At 39.7% G+C, this 18,582-nt stretch overlaps 2 protein-coding genes across 5 annotated transcripts in view; one reads left to right on the top strand and one right to left on the bottom strand.

Moving 5' to 3' along the window:
* Positions 1-3,342: 3,342 nt before the first annotated feature.
* Positions 3,343-17,928, top strand: MANSC4 (MANSC domain containing 4). 3 transcript variants are annotated; one of them, XM_044941287.2, is made up of 6 exons: positions 3,343-3,747; positions 5,148-5,260; positions 5,561-5,697; positions 8,553-8,687; positions 11,651-12,336; positions 17,792-17,928. In XM_044941287.2, exons 1-5 carry the CDS (start codon positions 3,553-3,555, stop codon positions 12,328-12,330), a joined length of 1,260 nt encoding a protein of 419 aa, XP_044797222.2. In that variant the 5' UTR covers positions 3,343-3,552; the 3' UTR covers positions 12,331-12,336; positions 17,792-17,928. The 3 variants fall into 3 exon arrangements, with proteins under 3 accessions (XP_044797222.2, XP_045021263.1, XP_045021264.1); XM_045165328.1 differs by lacking the exon at positions 17,792-17,928 and having other exon boundaries at positions 3,344-3,747; positions 11,651-13,106; XM_045165329.1 differs by lacking the exons at positions 3,343-3,747; positions 5,148-5,260; positions 17,792-17,928 and having other exon boundaries at positions 5,469-5,697; positions 11,651-13,106.
* Positions 15,307-18,582, bottom strand: part of MRPS35 (mitochondrial ribosomal protein S35) — a 44,963-nt gene continuing 41,687 nt past the window's right edge. For both annotated transcript variants that reach the window (XM_006079538.4, XM_006079540.4), the window contains one exon: positions 15,307-16,906. In XM_006079538.4, the coding sequence (XP_006079600.1) occupies positions 16,637-16,906 (270 nt within the window). In that variant the 3' untranslated portion in view covers positions 15,307-16,636. The remainder of the gene's footprint in view (positions 16,907-18,582) is intronic.

The raw sequence follows: 18,582 nt of genomic DNA, 5'->3' as shown, positions 1-18,582 counted from the left end.
ATACGTCCTTGGATTTTTTTAACAAGTTTCATCTTTCTTTATGAATGACAAAGTGTTAAATAGTAACTTCTTCATGAGTACAATGCCCCATATTTCAAACAAAAGATAACCTCCTACAGTGCTGATTAACATTTTCTGTTAGGAAGTTGTTGTTTGTTCGGCTGCTGTATCATTTCAGACTCTTTGCGACCCCACAGACTGTTGCTCCGTCCATGGGGTTTTTCCACAGGAATACTGGAGTGGGTTGACATTTCCTTCTCTAGGGGATCTTCCCAACCCAGGGATCTCCCGCATCTCCTCCATTGGCAGGTGGATTCTTTACCACAGAGCCACCAGGGAAGGGATTATGTTAAGGAGGGGAAAGGTTAAAAACCAGAGAAGGAAGTCATGTCCTAAAACATGACATCATTTCAACACATTGTTCAGTTACATGGTGCTTCTTTCTGTGTGATTTAGGGCTTCCTAGGTGGCGCACCTGGAGCAGTGGTAAAGGATCCACCTACCAATGCAGGAGACATGGGTTCGATCCTTGGGTCAGGATGATCCCCTGGAGAAGGAAATGGCAACCCATTCCAGTATTCTTGCTTTGAAAATCCCATGGACAGAGAGGAGCCTGGAGGCCTACAATCCATGGGGTCGCAAAATCGGACATGACTGAGCACACACACTGTGTAATTTAGCTGCTTCATCATGAGGCATTGTCATCCCTTATTTTCATTATACTACACTATGAAGAAGGAACTAAACATTTAAAGACAGGGAAGAAAATTCTCGTAGATTCTGGGCTCCCTGGGAAAACTGAAGGAAACAAAGATGGACCCATGACTTGTCTCTTTAAAGGTATTTTCTTGGATTCTGGGGAAAACTTTTAGCGTTCCCTTTGTTTCACGCGGCCTTTACATCATTTCTGATAAAGCTCCAGTCTCACGTGGGACCTCTCACACTTCTGTTCTCAATGAGCAAGTAGTGGAGACATCTAAGGTTCTTTGTGGGTGTGTGATCATGAGAGTAGCATCCTGTTTGGAAAGGCAATGATTCACTTCCAGTGTTAGGCTGGGAAACTTTGGCCAGGAGGTGCCCCTTGTGTCAAAGAGTCTTGAACCTGGAATTTGTGCCTCCATCAGCAACAATGTCAGATTCAGTGGGTTAGCTAAGAACAGGCTCTTAGTCTCTCCTCAGTCCCTTTATAATCTTTCACCAGTGGAGGCTTTTGTTCCCCAGGCCTTAGACTGGTGTTTCTTTGCTTTTTAAAAATGGACCAAAGGAAAAACAAATCACACTCAAAGAAGCACATGCATTAGAAAGTAATTCACGCCCAATAATATTATCAGAGCAGATCTTAGGCAGGTAATGTAAGGTGTCAGTTTGACAGAACTAGGTGCTGATCCTGTATTGGCCCCTGACATGATAGTAACGCCATTTAGAATTGAAAGTCTCTTAAAGATCGAATCATTTTAATAACTCACGAAGTAAGTTTTCTGTTAAGCTAGAAATGCAGTCAAAACATTATAAACTTTATTTACCAAAGACCTAAAATTACTATTAAGCTTCATGAAAATGTTGCTTGTCTATAACTGGAGATACACTTTTATAGATCTGTTATTGACTGACCTTTGTGGCAACATGATTCACTTCAAACACCTAACAATTTGTTTTACTAAAATCTAAAGTAAGGGTCAAACACAAAGCTAGACTATTTCCTTAGGAATTTATGGATAGACTTTCCTGATGGTCCAGTGGTTAAGTCTCCAGGCTTCCACTGCAGGGGACACATGTTTGATCCCTGGTCAGGGAACTAATGGACTTCCCTGGTTGCTCAGACAGTAAAGAATCTGCCTTCAATTCAGGAGACTGGGTTTGATCTGCGTTGGGAAGATCCCCTGGAGAAGAGAATGACTACCTACTCCAGTATTCTTGCCTGGAGAATTTCATGGAGAGAGGAACCTGGTGGGCTACAGTCCATGGGGTTGCAAAGAGTCAGACACGACTAAGCAACTTTCACTTTTTCTCTCTTCAGGGAACTAATTTGCTTGGCACAGCCAAAAATAAGAAAAAGATTTTAAAAGAAAAATAAAGGATTTATGGAAAATATACCTTTTGACCTAGAATAGGGAAAAATCAAAGTAAAAGATGTTTATCACAGTGTTGCTTTGAATAATAAAAGATTGAAAAACAACATATAACAGTAGCAGTAGCTGACATTTACTGAATGTTTATTATATGTTGTAAGTGCTTTACATGGATTGCAATCTATTTTAATACTCTTCTACAGCTGAGGAAGTTGAGGTGCAAAGTAAATTTTGGTATATGAGTAGAATGAATACCGTAGAACTGTTACAACTTTGGATGCAGAGTTTTCTTTAGAGACACTGAACATATGATTTTACATTGGATTTTTAAAAAAGTTTCTGAAACAATATGAATCCATTTTTTGTAAAATTGTACATGTGTATATTTTTTATGGCGATGTCTGGAAGGATGTTTACCAAAAGATTTAAGATTGTAAGACCTTGAATGGTTATTCTTTCTTTTTGTACTTTTCTGTATGATTTGGGTTTTTAAAGTGCATGCTCATGCTCAGTCACTCAGTTGTATCTGATTCTCTGTGACCCCATGGACTGTAGCCCACCAGGCTCCTCTGTCCACTGGGATAATCATCCCAGTAAGAACACTGGAGTGGATTGCCATTTGTATATCCATTTAATAAAAACAAAACATTTTAAGAAAAATTAATGGTATATTCCAATTTCTCAGGCCCCATTTTAAAAAATGATTTCCATCAATTTTATGAACTGGTGAAATGAAAGTGTTAAGTAAATACTACAATTACTATCTTTTAAAAAAGATGAAATATTGACTGTTTTTCAAACATCTTTGAATTTAGTGTCTGCTGTTACCTCACTGCCACTTAAAAATTGTTTATATCTTATTTTTTAGTCCCTCCAGTATTTCTAAAACAGTTGTTTCCTCTTTGTTTTTTAATAAGCAAGACTGAAATTTCTTGCTTTCATTAAAGCATGGGGGCAATTTAAATGTTTAAACTAGAACAGTTCTTAAAATGGCTCTATTTAATTCAGGCTGAGCATCTTCATGTAGCTGAAACTCACTTATTTCAGTGTTTTCCAGACATCTTAGGAAATCACCGGAGACACTTCATATAAAGATAAGAACTCTGGTTCCCACATCAGAGCTACTGAATCAGGCTCTTGGGAGGATGGTTCCGGTCTCTATCTCAGATCATTGTAGTTTCCTCCCTCTCCCCCCCCCCACCCCCACTCTCCTGCTTTTAATTTCTCCTTTTCAAAATAGCCGGCTCCAAGAAGTTACCTGTTTCCAGATTCAGTGTTTAACAATCACCCCAAAATTTGTTTTAAAAAATTGAAAGTCTGCTTTTACATTGGAACTTGTAGATTCTTTAAAATGCAACCTTGATCTCCCTGTGAACATCATCTGAAAGCAAAAGCATTAAACAACCGTGGATTGTTCCCTTACCCCTGCCAGAAACACGAGCACTTCAAGGAATTATACATCACACAAAAGAAGCCACATTTAATGCGACTGAAAGATGTGGAGGTTAGAAAGTTGACTTTCCGGTTTACGGCCCCAAGGTTTGGACTAATCCAAATAGCTCCTGGAATCTCAGGGGAAAACAGGAAGCACTCTTTTGTTCCTCATCTGTCTCCTGTTTTTGCCTTTAGGAAGCCTTTCTTCCCTCTTTCCTCTGAACAGATGAAAGCCTGTTCGCAGGTAAGCAACTGAAATTTGTTTTCTAAAAGAAGTTTATTAGAATAAAATATTTATTATTTTTAGTGTATTTTATGTGGCTTATTCAAGTTAAGACTTATTCTAATTTTTGCTCAGAAGGAATTTTTTTTAAGTTAATCAGCCTTTTGACTGTCATCCTCTTTATTATTACTAATATTATATGTTTCTAAAAATCAAAAGATATAATTACACTATTATTAGTAGACAGATGGAGAGATGAAAGTTCAAAGTGTATGATAAACAGATCACAGGAGGGAAAATTTTCACCTTTTTTCATTTTTTAAAAAGCAGTACAGTACTTTTTGTGCTTCCCCAGTGGCTCAGTGGTAAAGAATCCGCATGCAATGCAGGAGATGCAGGAGATGTGGGTTCCGTCCCTAGGTCGAGAAGATCCCCTGGAAAAGGAAAGGCAATCCACTCTAGTATTCTTGCCTGGAGAATGCCATGGACAGAGGAGCTTAGCAGGCTACAGTCCATGGCATTGCAAAGAGTCAGACACGACTGAAGCAACTAAGCACACACAGTACTTTATAACCCAAACTAATTACCACTAGTGCTTTGTATAAAAATGGATATAAAAGAGCAACAGTTCTATGCATTGAACCAATTTCATCTTGGATATTGTGGAATATGGAACACAATCTTCACAAAGGAGACCATTTTCACGGCCTTTAATATTTTTTCAAATGTTTTAGCATTGCAATGGAAGTAACTTTATTAATATTTAGAAATTTAAAACTATTTCCCTAATGCACATTTCCTGTCATTACATCTGCTTCAGAGATGCCTTTATGTATGTGCTTCACAAAGTTTTCTTTGTAACTTGAAAACAAATAGCAGAAAACCCCCAAACCCCCAAAAAGTTCTTCACAATTTTCTATTATGCTTTAAACTCTTGATTGAACAAAATACACTTTGATGGGTGTTGTATTCCATCTATGTTATTAGAATATTCTTGGCTGGATCTTTTATCTTTTCAAAAAGCATGTGGCTGGCCTTTGCAAAAAAATGCCTGACCCCAGAAGTGACCAGGATTCATATTCAGTGTTTTCAAAATCACTGCAAAGTTAAAATTTTTTTTCATTTTTATTTCATTTTCACTTTGTATTTACTTTTTATTTTTTTTCCAGTGATTCTGAATATTAGAACTTTAATTCAAAGAACAAAGATCATTGAAAAAAAAAATCTGCAGTCACAAGTTTCTTAAAGAAACTGACAGAAGTATCCTGACAAAATGATGTCTTGTTTCCTGGTGAAATTGATCCTTCCTTTATCTGATGTCAAGTGACTGAACTGTTGTTTTACTCAGAAAGACTCTTGGCTAGGATTTCGAATTGTCTTTATATTGACTTGGTAAAAGGTGTCTGTGACTTCCCTTTCAGAGAAAGAAGAAAAGCAGAGGAGAGAATCTACGTCTACCGGAGGCTAAAGGACAGAGTACTGAAATGGCCTGGAAAGTGTTCAGAATTAACATCAGCAAGTCATCAAGTCCCAGGTGTAGGGTGCAACTGGGAAGAAACAAAAGAAAAATCAACGTGCAGTCAAAGAGCCGCTTCATTTTTCTAGAAAGTGACCCTTCTCAAAGTTCCAAGGAAGCTCTTCCTTCACAACAGCCCTGAAATCCCAGCTGTTCTGAACCCTGATGGTCAGCTCCAGCATCTGTCTGGTCACCAGACTTATTGCCGAGTCTTCATTCCAGGGAAATGCATGCGGTGGTGGTAGCAGCAAATGTGATACTGCTCCTGAGCATGGGGGGGACCTCAAACTCTCTTTGCTCACCCACCGTGTTTTACAGAGAATGCTGGATCCGTCGCTTCCCAGGTCTTCTGATTGACCTGGAGGAGTCTCAGAAGCTGGGGGCCCAGTTCCTGAGGTATTATTCCGAAAACACTGGTCAGAAGTGCAGTCGGAACTGCTGTCTTAGGAAGGATGGTAAGTGTCCGTGATAGACCTGACAAAATCAGGGCAAACTTCTAAAATGAGGACCTGAGGAAAGAGCCCTTGGTAGAGGGTCCAGTGAACAATTGACCCAGACTAGGGAAGATGCCCTGAAGGAGGGAGTGGGCACAGAGGGCGAGACACTGAGACTGACTTTGCAGGTGAGGTCAGTGCCAGCTTGGTTTATAAATCTAGCAATGACCCAGGAGGCTGTGAACCTGCTGGTAACAGAGAACCTCTTCTCTCCACTAAAGTGCTGAATGAAAAAATTTCCTTGAGGGCTAACAATATTTCTATAGCCCAGAATATAGCATATATAATTCCAAAAGTATTTATAATAATTTCCTTTTCAAAGTTCTTTTGGTGACATTAGTATCATATCACACTTTTGAAATGAGCTTGCTTGGGCTGACCAAATGTGGGAATGTATTGAATAGGATTTAGATTGTGATTCATGTTTTGAAAGAAATAGGGAGATTTATATCAACTAGAAAAAGGAAGAAAGGCAAAGAAGAGAAAAGAAAGGAAGGAAGGACGGGAGAAAGAAGAAGTGGGGGAGGGAGGAAGGAAGAAAGAAATCTACAAAATACCCTGACATAATTTTTTTGGGTATGAGATGTGGAATCAGGGTTAAATATCATTCATATAATATAATCAAGGCCTGTAATTAGAAAAATGCTTCATTGTTGCAGAATTTCAAGTTACATTTGACTTCATTCATTTCATTTTTCTAAGATTTGAAAGCTACTTGGAAAGAACAAAAGTGACACAGCACTTTAAAATAATTCTCTTGTTCTACACTTTCTTCTTGTGGGATCATGCTGATGCTGATAAGTTGCTTCAGTCGTGTCCGACTCTGTGCGACCCCATAGACAGCAGCCCACCAGGCTCCCCCGTCCCTGGGATTCTCCAGGCAAGAATACTGGAGTGGGTTGTCATTTCCTTCTCCAATGCCTGAAAGTGAAAAGTGAAAGTGAAGTCGCTCAGTCGTGTCCGACTTGTAGCGATCCCATGGACTGCAGCCTACCAGGCTCCTCCATCCATGGGATTTTCCAGGCAAGAGTACTAGAGTGGGGTGCCATTGCCTTCTTCTCCTGTGGTCTCATACTGACATTAATTGCCTCTTACCCAATTATCCATCTAAGATTTCTAGGATGCAGATTGGAGCTCCTTGGAGAATCTGTCTGTCAAGAGACCACAGTGTAAGAAGCTGTCACAGACTAAGCCCTCAAATTTAATCAGGCACAGAAGAGAGCAATTAATTTATTAAAGGGAAATTTTGAAAAAGGTAGCAAATATTCAGCTTCCAGATGTTTATAACCCCCAGAATCATTCACTGAGAGCAGATGAGGGAGGGATGATAACTTTTCCCCATTTTCCCACACCATGAATTTACCTTATTCTCCACACCAGGGAAACTATGGACTATGGACTTTTAGAGATACTAAAAGCATCCATTTGGAATTCCAGGATTTTAGAGTCTTGCGGGGTTGTGGCTTTCCTTCTCTAGAAGAAAAGGCACGAACGCACATCCCTTTTTACCTGGAAGCCAGAACTTCAAAATGCTACCATCCTGCAGTAGCTAACCTACTCAGAGCTGGGACTCTGAAATACACATGAAGAATGTAAAAGATCTTAAAAAATTAGTCCCTACAGGATCCACTGCTTTCTTATTAGAAATTCAGATGTCTAAATTAGAATGATGTTCTTTCTTCATTTTCCTTGAACTTTACAGCACAATCCTCAGGGAAAATGTCTTGGTAATCTATAATGTATTAGCAATGAATTACTAATTTACTTTTCTCTCATTCTGGAAAAATAAAGAGAGCAGAAACATGGGGTGCCCCAAAAGTAATGGGGGAGAGGTAACCCCCCCAGTTAGCTTTACACAGAAGCAGAGCAGGTTCTACCAACAGTTCCACAACAGCTGCAGGTACACTCTGAAGTCTGGTAACAATACACTATCCCTCTGTAATCTCATTTTATTAAAGAAGCTGATACCTTTGGGTCAATGAATGTTTCTCATCGCATGGTTCCTACTATACAGCAGCAGGAGGAAAATCTGTGCTGCACTGCAGGGATGACAAGACTGAAGATCTGCACTCAACAAATCTGACTTAAAAGTTATCCAGAAATAATACGATATCTTTTAAGGAGCAAATCTCCTTAGAAAAGAGGAGCTGGGGAGAGCAATGCCCCCTACAATTCCAAACGCTAGCCACCGTCGGTCCACTCCCTTCCTCTGACACTGATTAGCGTTTCCGTGGACGTCGCTTAGCAGCATAGGGCTGGTTGCACACCCGCAGTCAGGGTCAAGGCCAGGTTCACCCACACTGGTGCCTCTATACCACCCGGGCCTCTCCAGCAACAGTCAGTGCTGCTTTTGCTCTTCCCATCACTCCCCTTTCTGTTATAGCATTTGTCCATTTATTGTCCTATTTCTTTCTCTGGTGAACTCCTTAGCATTCCAAGAGGGTATTGCACCTGGAAATCTCATATTATAAACATCAGATTCGAATATTATGATATTATAAATCTCCCCTCTGGGGAGAGGTTTTTGTAGTCAATTGAGTTTTCCTGAACATGAAATACTGGGATTGCAAAATAATTCCAGGTAATCCTATGTAGCATGGGAATGTATGAACCATTACTGAAAGACAAATCAGTATTTTCTTTTGAAGAGGCATTTCCCCATCTTCACAGAAATAGCTGTTCTCAGTTCATAGTTAGATGTCTGAACAGCCCTGCAAGGAACTGTTAATCCAGTGTTTGTGAAAGAAACACAAGCTACTCAGAGCTTATCAAGCTGCAGAAAATAAGCAGACGTACTTTGCCTGCTTCCCTTTCAGTGTCCTGTAACCTGGCTGTCTTCTTCCACGACCCTATTCATGACAATGTCAACTGCCTCCATGTTCACTGCCCAGCCCTGGAGAGCTGCATACTGGAGCCTGGAGCCAGTGCCATTTTATATAACATAACAGATGGTAATGATTTATGTACTTTGTATGTATTTCTAAGAATGTCTAATATTTTAGTAGAGGCAAATAACCTAGAAATTGGCTGGAAGAAGCCATGTATGCATTTCTAAATAATTATTTTCCAGGGAACTCTGTCTGGAAAAGTTTGGGGCTTCCAAGGCAGAAAGTAAAAGGAAATTCACATTAATTTGGTATGTTCAGCAAGAATGACTTTGTCCCAGATAACAAATCATATGTGACTGAACAAGAACAATGTATTTCATTTATCCCAAGAGCCTTCAACAAGAGCCAAAATAGGTATTTCTACTATAGTCGTTAAGAATACAACTAAGAAGTAAGTAATATGCTAAATGTCACTGTTGAGGCTTGCTGACATTATATACAAGGATTCTACAAAGATTGATTCGGGGACAGGAAATACACTTACTGCCACATATTAATTTCTGGTCCCAAGATAACCAGTATGTTTTACTTTAGAAAAACAAATTATTTAAGTGTGCTTTGCCCATGTATATAATCTCAGGGTACAGATTAGTAAATATCAAAGATCGACTTTTGCCATCACAATACAAAGGAGGTAAATTTCTTTATTGATCTGTGCTTGTTGACCACAAGCTGTGTTTATCACTGCAGCTGTATCTCTGCCCTCAAGTTCCTTCTAATCTACCTGAGGAAAGAAGTCTCACAGTTAAAGACATACAATTCAATTAAAAATAGGTGATACTGCCTCGAGTACAAAGGTTCAAAAGGTTGGGGGGCGGAGAGCTAAAGAAAGCTCAATTATTCAGGGGAGGCTTCATGGAAGATGGCAGGTAGAGGTAAGGAGTCTATGTCACTCCCTAGGAAAGAGAGAACACTGATGTCGCTACAATATGGGCACATTTGCGGCTGCAATGGAAATATGGGTAGGATAGGGTAGGCCAGGTAACAAAAGAACAGAGTGGAGTGTTGGTTTGACTGTCAGAAATATGGAAACAACAAAGGTGTTTAATGAGAAAACGCTATCATTAGAGTGATGTGTCTGGTTATCTTAGTCCAGGAAAATTATAAGCAGGATGCAGGCTAGAACAAGGTGATTTTACTTGCAACGAAGGACAGGGATAGTTACCAGTATATTGGGAAGGGATTGGATAGCACTTAGTTTTTGGGTAGAGAAGAAGAGAAGTCTTAACCCTGCCGTCCAGTGGTTGACTCTGTGCTTCTGCTGCAGGGACACAGGTTTGATCCCTGCTCTGGGAAGTAAGATCCCTGCAGGCAAAAAAAAAAAAAAAAAAAGAGAGAGAGAGAGAACAGAGGAGTCAAGAATTCCTTAGCAGTGCAGTCTGTCATTGGTGATGGAAGAATGATGCCTCTGAACAAGACAAGGAGGTAGATAGGATGATGGTTCTGAAAATGTCAGTGGTGATGTGAGATGTTTAGGTGGGAAACAGTGGTGCACAGAGAAATGAGATCAGAGCTCAAGAAAGGGGAAAAAATTGGGCACATGGATTTCAGGGTCATCGATGTAGTAGGGACAATGAGGATAGTATTTTTGGCAGTGGCGGCGGGGTGGGGAGCTGGGGGGCTGTGGTCAGGGCAGAGGTTATATGGAATGCAGAGAAATACCTTAGAAAACCAAGGACTAAAGACTGTAGAAATCACGAAGCCCAGTTAGGACCAAGGAGAGAACCAACAGAGGAAGGAAAATAAGGGACGCAGGCAGCCTGAGATAAAATGCCAAAGCAATCTGTGGTGCAGGGAGTCAGTTCAGTTCAGTTCAGTCGCTCAGTCGTGTCCAACTCTTTGCGACCCCATGGCCTGCAGCACGCCAGGCCTCCCTGTCCATCACCAACTCCCAGAGTTATGGCCATTGAGTCAGTGGTGCCATCCAACCATCTCTTCCTCTGTCGTCTCCTTCTCCTCCCGCCTTCAGTGTTTCCCAGCATCAGGGTCTTTTCAAACGAGTCAGTTCTTTGCATCAGGTGGCCAAAGTATTGGAGTTTCAGCTTCAGCATCAGTCCTTCCCATGAATATTCAGGACTGATTTCCCTTAGGATGGACTGGTTTGATCTCCTTGCAGCCCAAGGGACTCTCAAGAGTCTTCTCCAATACCACAGTTCAAAAGCATTCATTCTTTGGTGCTCAGCTTTCTTTATAGTCCAACTCTCACATCCATACATGACTACCGGAAAAACCATCGCTTTGACTAGACAGACCTTTGTTGGCCAAGTAATGTCTCTGCTTTTTAATACACTGTCTAGGTTGGTCTTAACTTTCCTCTCAGTGCAGGGAGTCAGGGAAGAATTCAAGGAGAGTTGGCCCTCAGTGTCAAGGACAAGAGAAAAGTCAAAGCAGTGACACCCAGCAATCAGGAAAAAGGGAAGGTACTGACCACTCTAGAAGCAGAATTTTGGCATAATAGAGGATGGAAACAACATGACAGAAAGCACAAAACAAAGTCAGAAAGGAAATGAAGGAAATGGATGTTGGTGTGGTGAGAGAGAGGGAACAAGAGAGACTGAAAGGGAAACAGTTTCTGAAGCCAGCCGGAAAGGAGTTTATAAGAGGAGAGAGAACAAACACTGGAGACCGGAGGCACTGAGCAGGGATGCGATGTAGGGCTCTGCTAATAATTTTGAATAGCTACACATCTCAGGCCTCATTTTGTTTAACTCTAAAATGTTACTCATATCAAATGGTTACTGTTTCTGAAGTTCTTGCCCTCACACTGCTATTGTTGCCTAAAAGCCCTGGCAGATACAAAGTTTTCTCTATGATGTAGCCAAGTTTGTTTGCAACAGAAGATGTCTTAGAAAGTTAAGAATTCAAATGTGGTCAGCATGTCTCAAAGCCTTTGAGAAATGTGCACTAGTGGAACTTGCAATTAGCTTAGTTCATAACTCAGAGAGGCAAAATCTAGGACTTCAGTAAACTACTTTAGGGCCCTCTCTGCTAAACTAAAACTAAATGATGCCTTACTTATTTTTCAGGTATAGATCCTGATTTGCTGGTTTTTGAACAATCACTGCCTACATATCTAAATACCCGTTCTTCATCTGATACATGGGAGAGACTAAGGATTCTAAAAGCTATGTATTTAGATAAACAACAAACCACCATGATAAACCAAATGCTACCATCAATAGAGGCTCCGTCACCAACCACACATCAAGATTTGTTGGCAACCACAAATAATACTAGGTATTCCAAGGAATTGACCACAGACTCTTGGGCAAGATTCATTGCCCTGAATGACTCCATTACCACAAAGATAAATACGGTGTCAGCCAGTACTGACTTCATCAACAATCCAGATAACAAGACTGTTTCTCCTTTCTTTGTGCCCAGAGACACAAAACTTTCTCATATGCCTAGTCCCTCCCAACTCAACAGCAGTAAACAATTGCTAAACAAAACCAAAGGGTCCAACAGCAGAAACCATACATCTAAGAATGAAGACTCAACACCTGGTGGGGCACCTGTGACTGGTGCAAAGGCATGGGTGGTTCCTGTGGCCCTCTGCACCCCTGTCATCTTTCTTTGCTCTTGTGTAGTCATCCTGGCATCTGGTTGCTGTCGAAAGCAGTACGGCCAGTATAAACCAGGGCAGAGAAAGTCAGGACCCAGGCAAATTAAAAAATGTGCCCATCAGAAGGAGTTCTCTTACTAATGAAAGGTGAGAGCATTTTGAGTATCATTTTTAGTTTTCTTAAGCAATTTGGTTTAAAAAAAGGAAAAAAATAAAGCACAGATGCCCATTCATACCAATCTCTAAAGAAGGCCAATGTTTGATAAACATAACTGCTTTTTGTGATTATATCCATTTATTGAATAGTGTACCCTTTGCCAAGCTTCAAAATTCTGACCCCTGCAGTTATTCAGCACAACGTAAGAGAGACAGTTCTAAGTGCTGTATGTGTATCGACTTGTTGAATATTTAGAACTCTGTGGGTTTTCATTAACCATCATACTGATATTTTACAGATGAGGAAACAGGAGAAAAAAGGCTAAGTATATTGCTGAAAGTCACACAGCTAGTATGTAGCAAAGCCAGATTTCATAGGCAATATGGTTCAAAGGTCCACGCTTGAAATCCATGTTGGACTACAAGCCTCCACTTCCCCAGTGAGTATGGAAAAAAGATACAGAAGAAAAACACCATATTTTTCTCCCATTAAGGTCATATTACCATCACATATGTTAATGAAATCTTTTAGTGGTTTGAGCAAAAAAGCTTCTTGATCTTTTATATAGTTTTCAATGTTCAATTTATTTATCTTTCTCAATCCTAATCCATCCTCTTCATTTTCTAAAACATGTCTCTCAATGATTATGGCAGAGATTTCTGAGTTTTCTGTTGAATAAATGTTGGGAGTTTTAGTTTATGTTCCTCAGTTGTATACATTGTTTCCCCAGGGCAAATATTAGCTCTAGGTATTTCAAGCTCTGTCCACTCCTTACACCAGACTCACCCCCTAGATTTTAAACTCCAACTCTTTAAGTGTAGAAATCTGAATTACTGTCTCTAATGATCTTAAACTTTAGACCCTTAGTCTCATCCTTAAAAATATTTTTTAATGGGAGCACAGACATTAAACAGCTATTTGTAGTAAGTATGTGTGTGCGTGTTCAGTCGCTCAGTTGTGTCCACTCTTTGCAACCCCATAGACTATAGCCTGCCACTCTCCTCTGTCCGTGGGATTTTCCAGGCAAGAAAATGGGTTGGAGTGGGCTGCCGTTTCCTCCCCATATGTTTCTTAATACACTAGTAAAAAAAAAAAACAAAAAACATGCAATTTAGAGGGAATATCAAGATTTACTCTAAAAAGATATTTAAGTTATCTGGGAAGCTATGATTTGTATACACATTCTTTTAAAGGGTTACTTTTCTTTCAAATATATACAAATTGTCTGAAGGTTTCCCAACAAACTAGGGTTACTAAAAAACTTTTTTTTTTCTTCCTTGAGATTCCTTCAGAATTTTATTTGTTCCATAAAATTGCAGTTTTTATAAAAAGGATCACAATTTGGGGAAAACATACTTGCTTTGTAAGAAAACAAATTCTTACCCCTCTTCTTCAGTCTCTATCTTTGACCATCAGATAAACAGAGTAAACTTAAACTGTAAAGGTGACCCAAAAGTTTGGCCAAGAAGCAAAAACAAATAGACCTGAAATCATGTCCTTAATGGAAATCAGAGAGACTGAAGAGAACTTCTGAATAGAATTTAAAACTTTCAAGAAACAAAGATTTCAGGGCTTAGTCAACAACAAAGGCTAAGGTTGTTAACACACATTTAAGAAATAACCATGATTATCAAAATCTTTCTGACACTGAAACTGGCCAAAACCTTTTGGGGAAAAGTCTATAGTAAGTCCAATATTGTGTGATATATTTAGCAATTTGGAAAGAAAATATGCAAAGAAAAAACTAAAGCTCCCTACAATTAGGAAAACAGGCTTGTTCCATTTCTTAGTTGCCTATGTGCATAAGCAACTTCTGAGCCATGGAATTTACGTATGAAGTCAGAAGTGATCACGTATCAATATAGCAAAAAGTGTCCCTCAGAAACCTCATTAAAAGGATATTCATTATGTTCACTGTGATATTAGATAAATTAATAGCTTAAAGATCAAGAATCTAAATAATGACAAATAGTGCTGTTTAATAATTGCTAACAAAATAATGACAGCAGTTTTGTAGTGTTAATCTTACAGCCCTAAGATACTGCCATTAGGTGTCAATGCCACGGCCTAAGAGTCTTCAAGTCAGTTGCTCAGTTAGTCAAACTGCAAAGGTTAAGGGCACAGTCTTCTACAAGATCTCCCTTACTTGTGACACCAACTCTAAGTCTGGGGGATGGCAAGTCCCAAAACCACTCTCAGGGTCCGTACTACTTCACTAGAGGAATTTACAGAACTCAATGAAAGCTGTTATACTTACGGTTTATTATGAAAGTGCAAAAGTGTTAGGTGCTCAGTCATGTCTCTTTGCAACCCCATGGACTGTATCCTGCCAGCTTCCTCTGTGCATGGGACTCTCCAGGCTAGAATGCTGGAATGGGTTGCCATTTCCTTCTCCTGAGGATCCTTCCAACCCAGGGATCAAACCCAGGTCTCCTGCATTACAGGCAGATTCTTTACCACCTGAGCCACCAGGGAAGCCACAGTTTATTATAGGGAAAGGATACAGATTAAAATCAGCCAAGGTAAGAAGTACCTAGGATGAATTTCAGGGGGGTTTCACACTCACAACTTTGTAAGACAGTCTTCTCCCTGTGGAAGCAGGATGCATGACTCCCAGCACCAGTGTGTGACGATATGTCCAGAGTACTGTCAACCAGTGAAGCTTACCGGAGCCTCAGTGTTCTACATTTGTGTCGAAGCTCTGTTACACAGATATGCCTGACTGATCAATTACCTGAGCAGCTGATCTCAGCTGGTAGGTGGACTGATTTACTGATAGACTCAAAGCACCCCCCCAACCCTAAAACACATGGTTGGTTTTTCCAGCATGCTTAAGACTTATCAGGTGTAGCTAGCCCCACCCTAAAATCCATTGTGACCAATTCCTGCCCTAAACAAAGACACTTCCATGAGGTATAACAGATTACCTCCCAGAAGGTGACAGAAGAGGCCAGACTCTCTTTGGGCAAAGTCAAATTCTTTATTACACATCATTACTCTGTCTGCTTTGATCTGCACTGTACTATTCCTCCAGGACTGAGGACCCTAATCACCACCTCTTCACATGTTTCCGAATAACCACCTCTCCTCAGCTTCTACTGTTCTCATGTTTCCTTCTTCAATCCTGTTTCAGCACCTGAGTCTTCCTTAACTCCTTGAGTCTCTAAGAAATGTAACATTTCGATACATTTACATATGCTTTAAATCAGATCGAGAAGTTCAGTTGTATCTACTTTTTTGTTCACTATCTCCATCCAATGGAGGATGGAACTGGAAGCTCTACTGTTATCCTTCATAACCTATGGACTCTTGGTCTTGCTAATACCAAATCATACCTTCAATTTACCTACATCTTTTGAGAAACTGTTCTGAAATTCCTTTTAGCATGTTATATTCTCAAATTCTGTTAAGCAATTTAAGTTTTAAGCAAATAACAGCCTCCATAATTTCTTTATTTCAATTTTAAATTACTTGTTGACAACTTTAAAAGTGGTAAGAAATGACTCACAGATATATTTAAAAGTATTCAATTGACAGCTAAATGGAATGAAATGTTTCTTAGGGCAGTGATCACTGTCATTTATTCCAATTAAAGGTCTTTATATCTTATCTCTTTCCTGAGCTGTGGAAGTTCTAGCTGGGGCTTCCAGAGAGGTGAATATCGGTCAACCTCCACTTCCACTTTTCCGCAAGTTTGGGCTTGGAGAAACGAGCCAAAGAAAATGGAAACAGGATGCTAAACAGAACTGAATCAACATAAAGTGATCCCAGAACAGAGGGATGGAACAAACTTCTTAGGTTAGAAAATACTGCCAAGAACCTGTTTCTAATCAGAATCAGCATCTGCAAAAACCTCACTAGGCAGGTAGCAGTTATGTAGACAAAACACTAAACTGCAGTCAGGGGACTGGGTTCTGAGCCAAACTTCCTAAATAACCAAAATGCAACCGATAAGTACTGATTTGTAGAGAAAGAAATAGAGCAGGTGATAAAAGAACAATATTGTGTGTGTGTGTGTATATACGTATATATGAATACTAAAGGGTTATGGTAGAAATAAAATTCAAACACTTTAGGACCAGAAGAAATCAGAATCAAATTAGTCTGACTGCCCCAGTATATAAGAAAACCTTTGAATAATCATTGCCCTTGTATCTTAGAATGAAAGGAATAATTTTAACTCTAATGTAATAAAACAGCTTTTTTAAAAAAATTTTTCAATTTTATGTCAAATTAATGATTACATATGTATCATAAAATTTGTAAATCAAGGAAATTTTTCTGTATAATTCACATCAAATGTAATAGTCTCTTCACTGATTCTTTGTATTGAGAAAGGGTATTCTCATTGTCCCCCTCATTCTTAAGACTAACAACAGAATTTTTGTAATCTTCAACTTCTTTAGTACTAAGGAGCTCTTCTTTACTTAATTCTGTATTTTTCTCAGCAGCTTTAATTTGGAAAAGGGTTTCCAGAATGTTTTTTTCTGAGGCGCTGTCTTTCCATACATACTCTTCCATATCTGCTTCAGTCTTCTTTTTCTCCCACTCTTCAGTTTTCTGAAAAGACAAAAAAAACAATATCTGATTTTGAGAATTATTTGGTCAACCCTGCATGTTCACCTTGATTCACCTCCCTTATCCAGCACAGCTGCCTACCTGCAGCAACAGCTGTGGGCTGCACACTCTTATTACATGAATACCTCATTACCACTCACCAATTCTATCCACAGAATTTATACTTTATCTGCCCTATAAATGGCACTTACAAAGCAAGACTATTTCCCAAAAGACCCAGAAAACTCACTCCTTGCAGCTTTCTAGATGCTGAACTCTAACACAGCAAACATTTCTGAGGTTAAAGCTATGAGAGCTGAAAGGAGACTGTATTTATCTTTGTAAATGCCTGTGGGGATGACAAGGGGAAGACCAATTATTATAATAAAAATTAAAATATAAAGTTTGTGTGATTTTTAGTGACTTTTAGTGATTTTTAATGACTATATATTCTGGAATTTTGTTTTGTTATTATCGTTACTTTCTGTTCCTAAAATGGAAATAATTTTCAATCCTACTTATTTTTTCTTACAGAAAGTATTACCATGTTATTTTAGGGAACACTGGTAGATTTTAGATTAATATAATTCAGATTTATGATTTAAATGAAGATGTAACATTCTGTGAAAAAAAAATCAAGCAACACAGCTCATATGTAATAAATACACTCTCGTTCAGAGAAGTGCTGAATACCAGCCACATTCTTTCCAAATTAACACATAACAGTATTGTGAGCCATAGGCTATTATGGAACGAGCCACTAGTCTTACAACATTTGAAGGTGGTACACCCCCCAAATTATAAAGTTTTTAAAGTATTAAAAGCAAAGGCAGGTTTGTAAGGCTGTCAGAAATCACATTCTAACTTTGAAAACTCCTCTTGAAACAGACCACAGCTTGAGCAGACAAGAGCTCCAAGGCGCCTCGGAACCAAATGAGTTAGCAAGGAGGCAGTTTCCAGCCATGCCACTCTCCCATCCCCACTCCCGCCCCAAGAGCTCCTGAGAAGAGAAAAGCAGGAGCAATCTGTCGTCCCTCAAAGGATGCACAGGAGCCCCGCCAAAGGCAAACAAGCCACCGGGGATGCCACTGACTCAACAAACCCCACTTGGATCACTAAAGCCCCGGGAAGAAGCTCCCCCACCACAGAGACCCACAAGAAGAAGAAACCCTCCTTTAATCCTTCAAACTGTGGACTCTCTTCTTCAAGAGAAACAAACAGACATAGAGTTTCCTCAGCTCCCAAATTCCTCAGCCGAAGCGGGGTCTCTGTGCTCGCAGCTCCCCTGTGTCTGCCCCACCTCCGTATGCTGAGTTTATGGCTGAGGACAATGTTCCAACTTAAGTTCTAGAAACATCTTATCCAGCTGAGAATCAACTCTTGCCCCCTTTTCCCTGGTAAGGGAGGTTTTAGGCTTGGCAGAGGGGCAGGGAGAATATGAAATAACTTCTTCTTGTGCCCTGTCCCCACAACCTTGTTGCAAATAAACTTCTAACAGCCAAACTCTAAGTCTGTACATTAAAAAAAAAAATAACTGACAAAATGACGCTACCTGCCAAGCTTTCACTGTAATATATGAGGCAGGAATAAATGTCATCCCCTTAACAAAGTAAATCCCCTAAATTAAATACGTTACTGGGCCTATCTACTCTTGCCAATGCTTTAAGTGTTCAAGACAG

This window comes from Bubalus bubalis, chromosome 4 (assembly GCF_019923935.1).
Source record: "Bubalus bubalis isolate 160015118507 breed Murrah chromosome 4, NDDB_SH_1, whole genome shotgun sequence".
Classification (NCBI taxonomy): Eukaryota; Metazoa; Chordata; class Mammalia; order Artiodactyla; family Bovidae; genus Bubalus; species Bubalus bubalis.
This window is presented reverse-complemented; position numbering and strand designations above follow the sequence as displayed.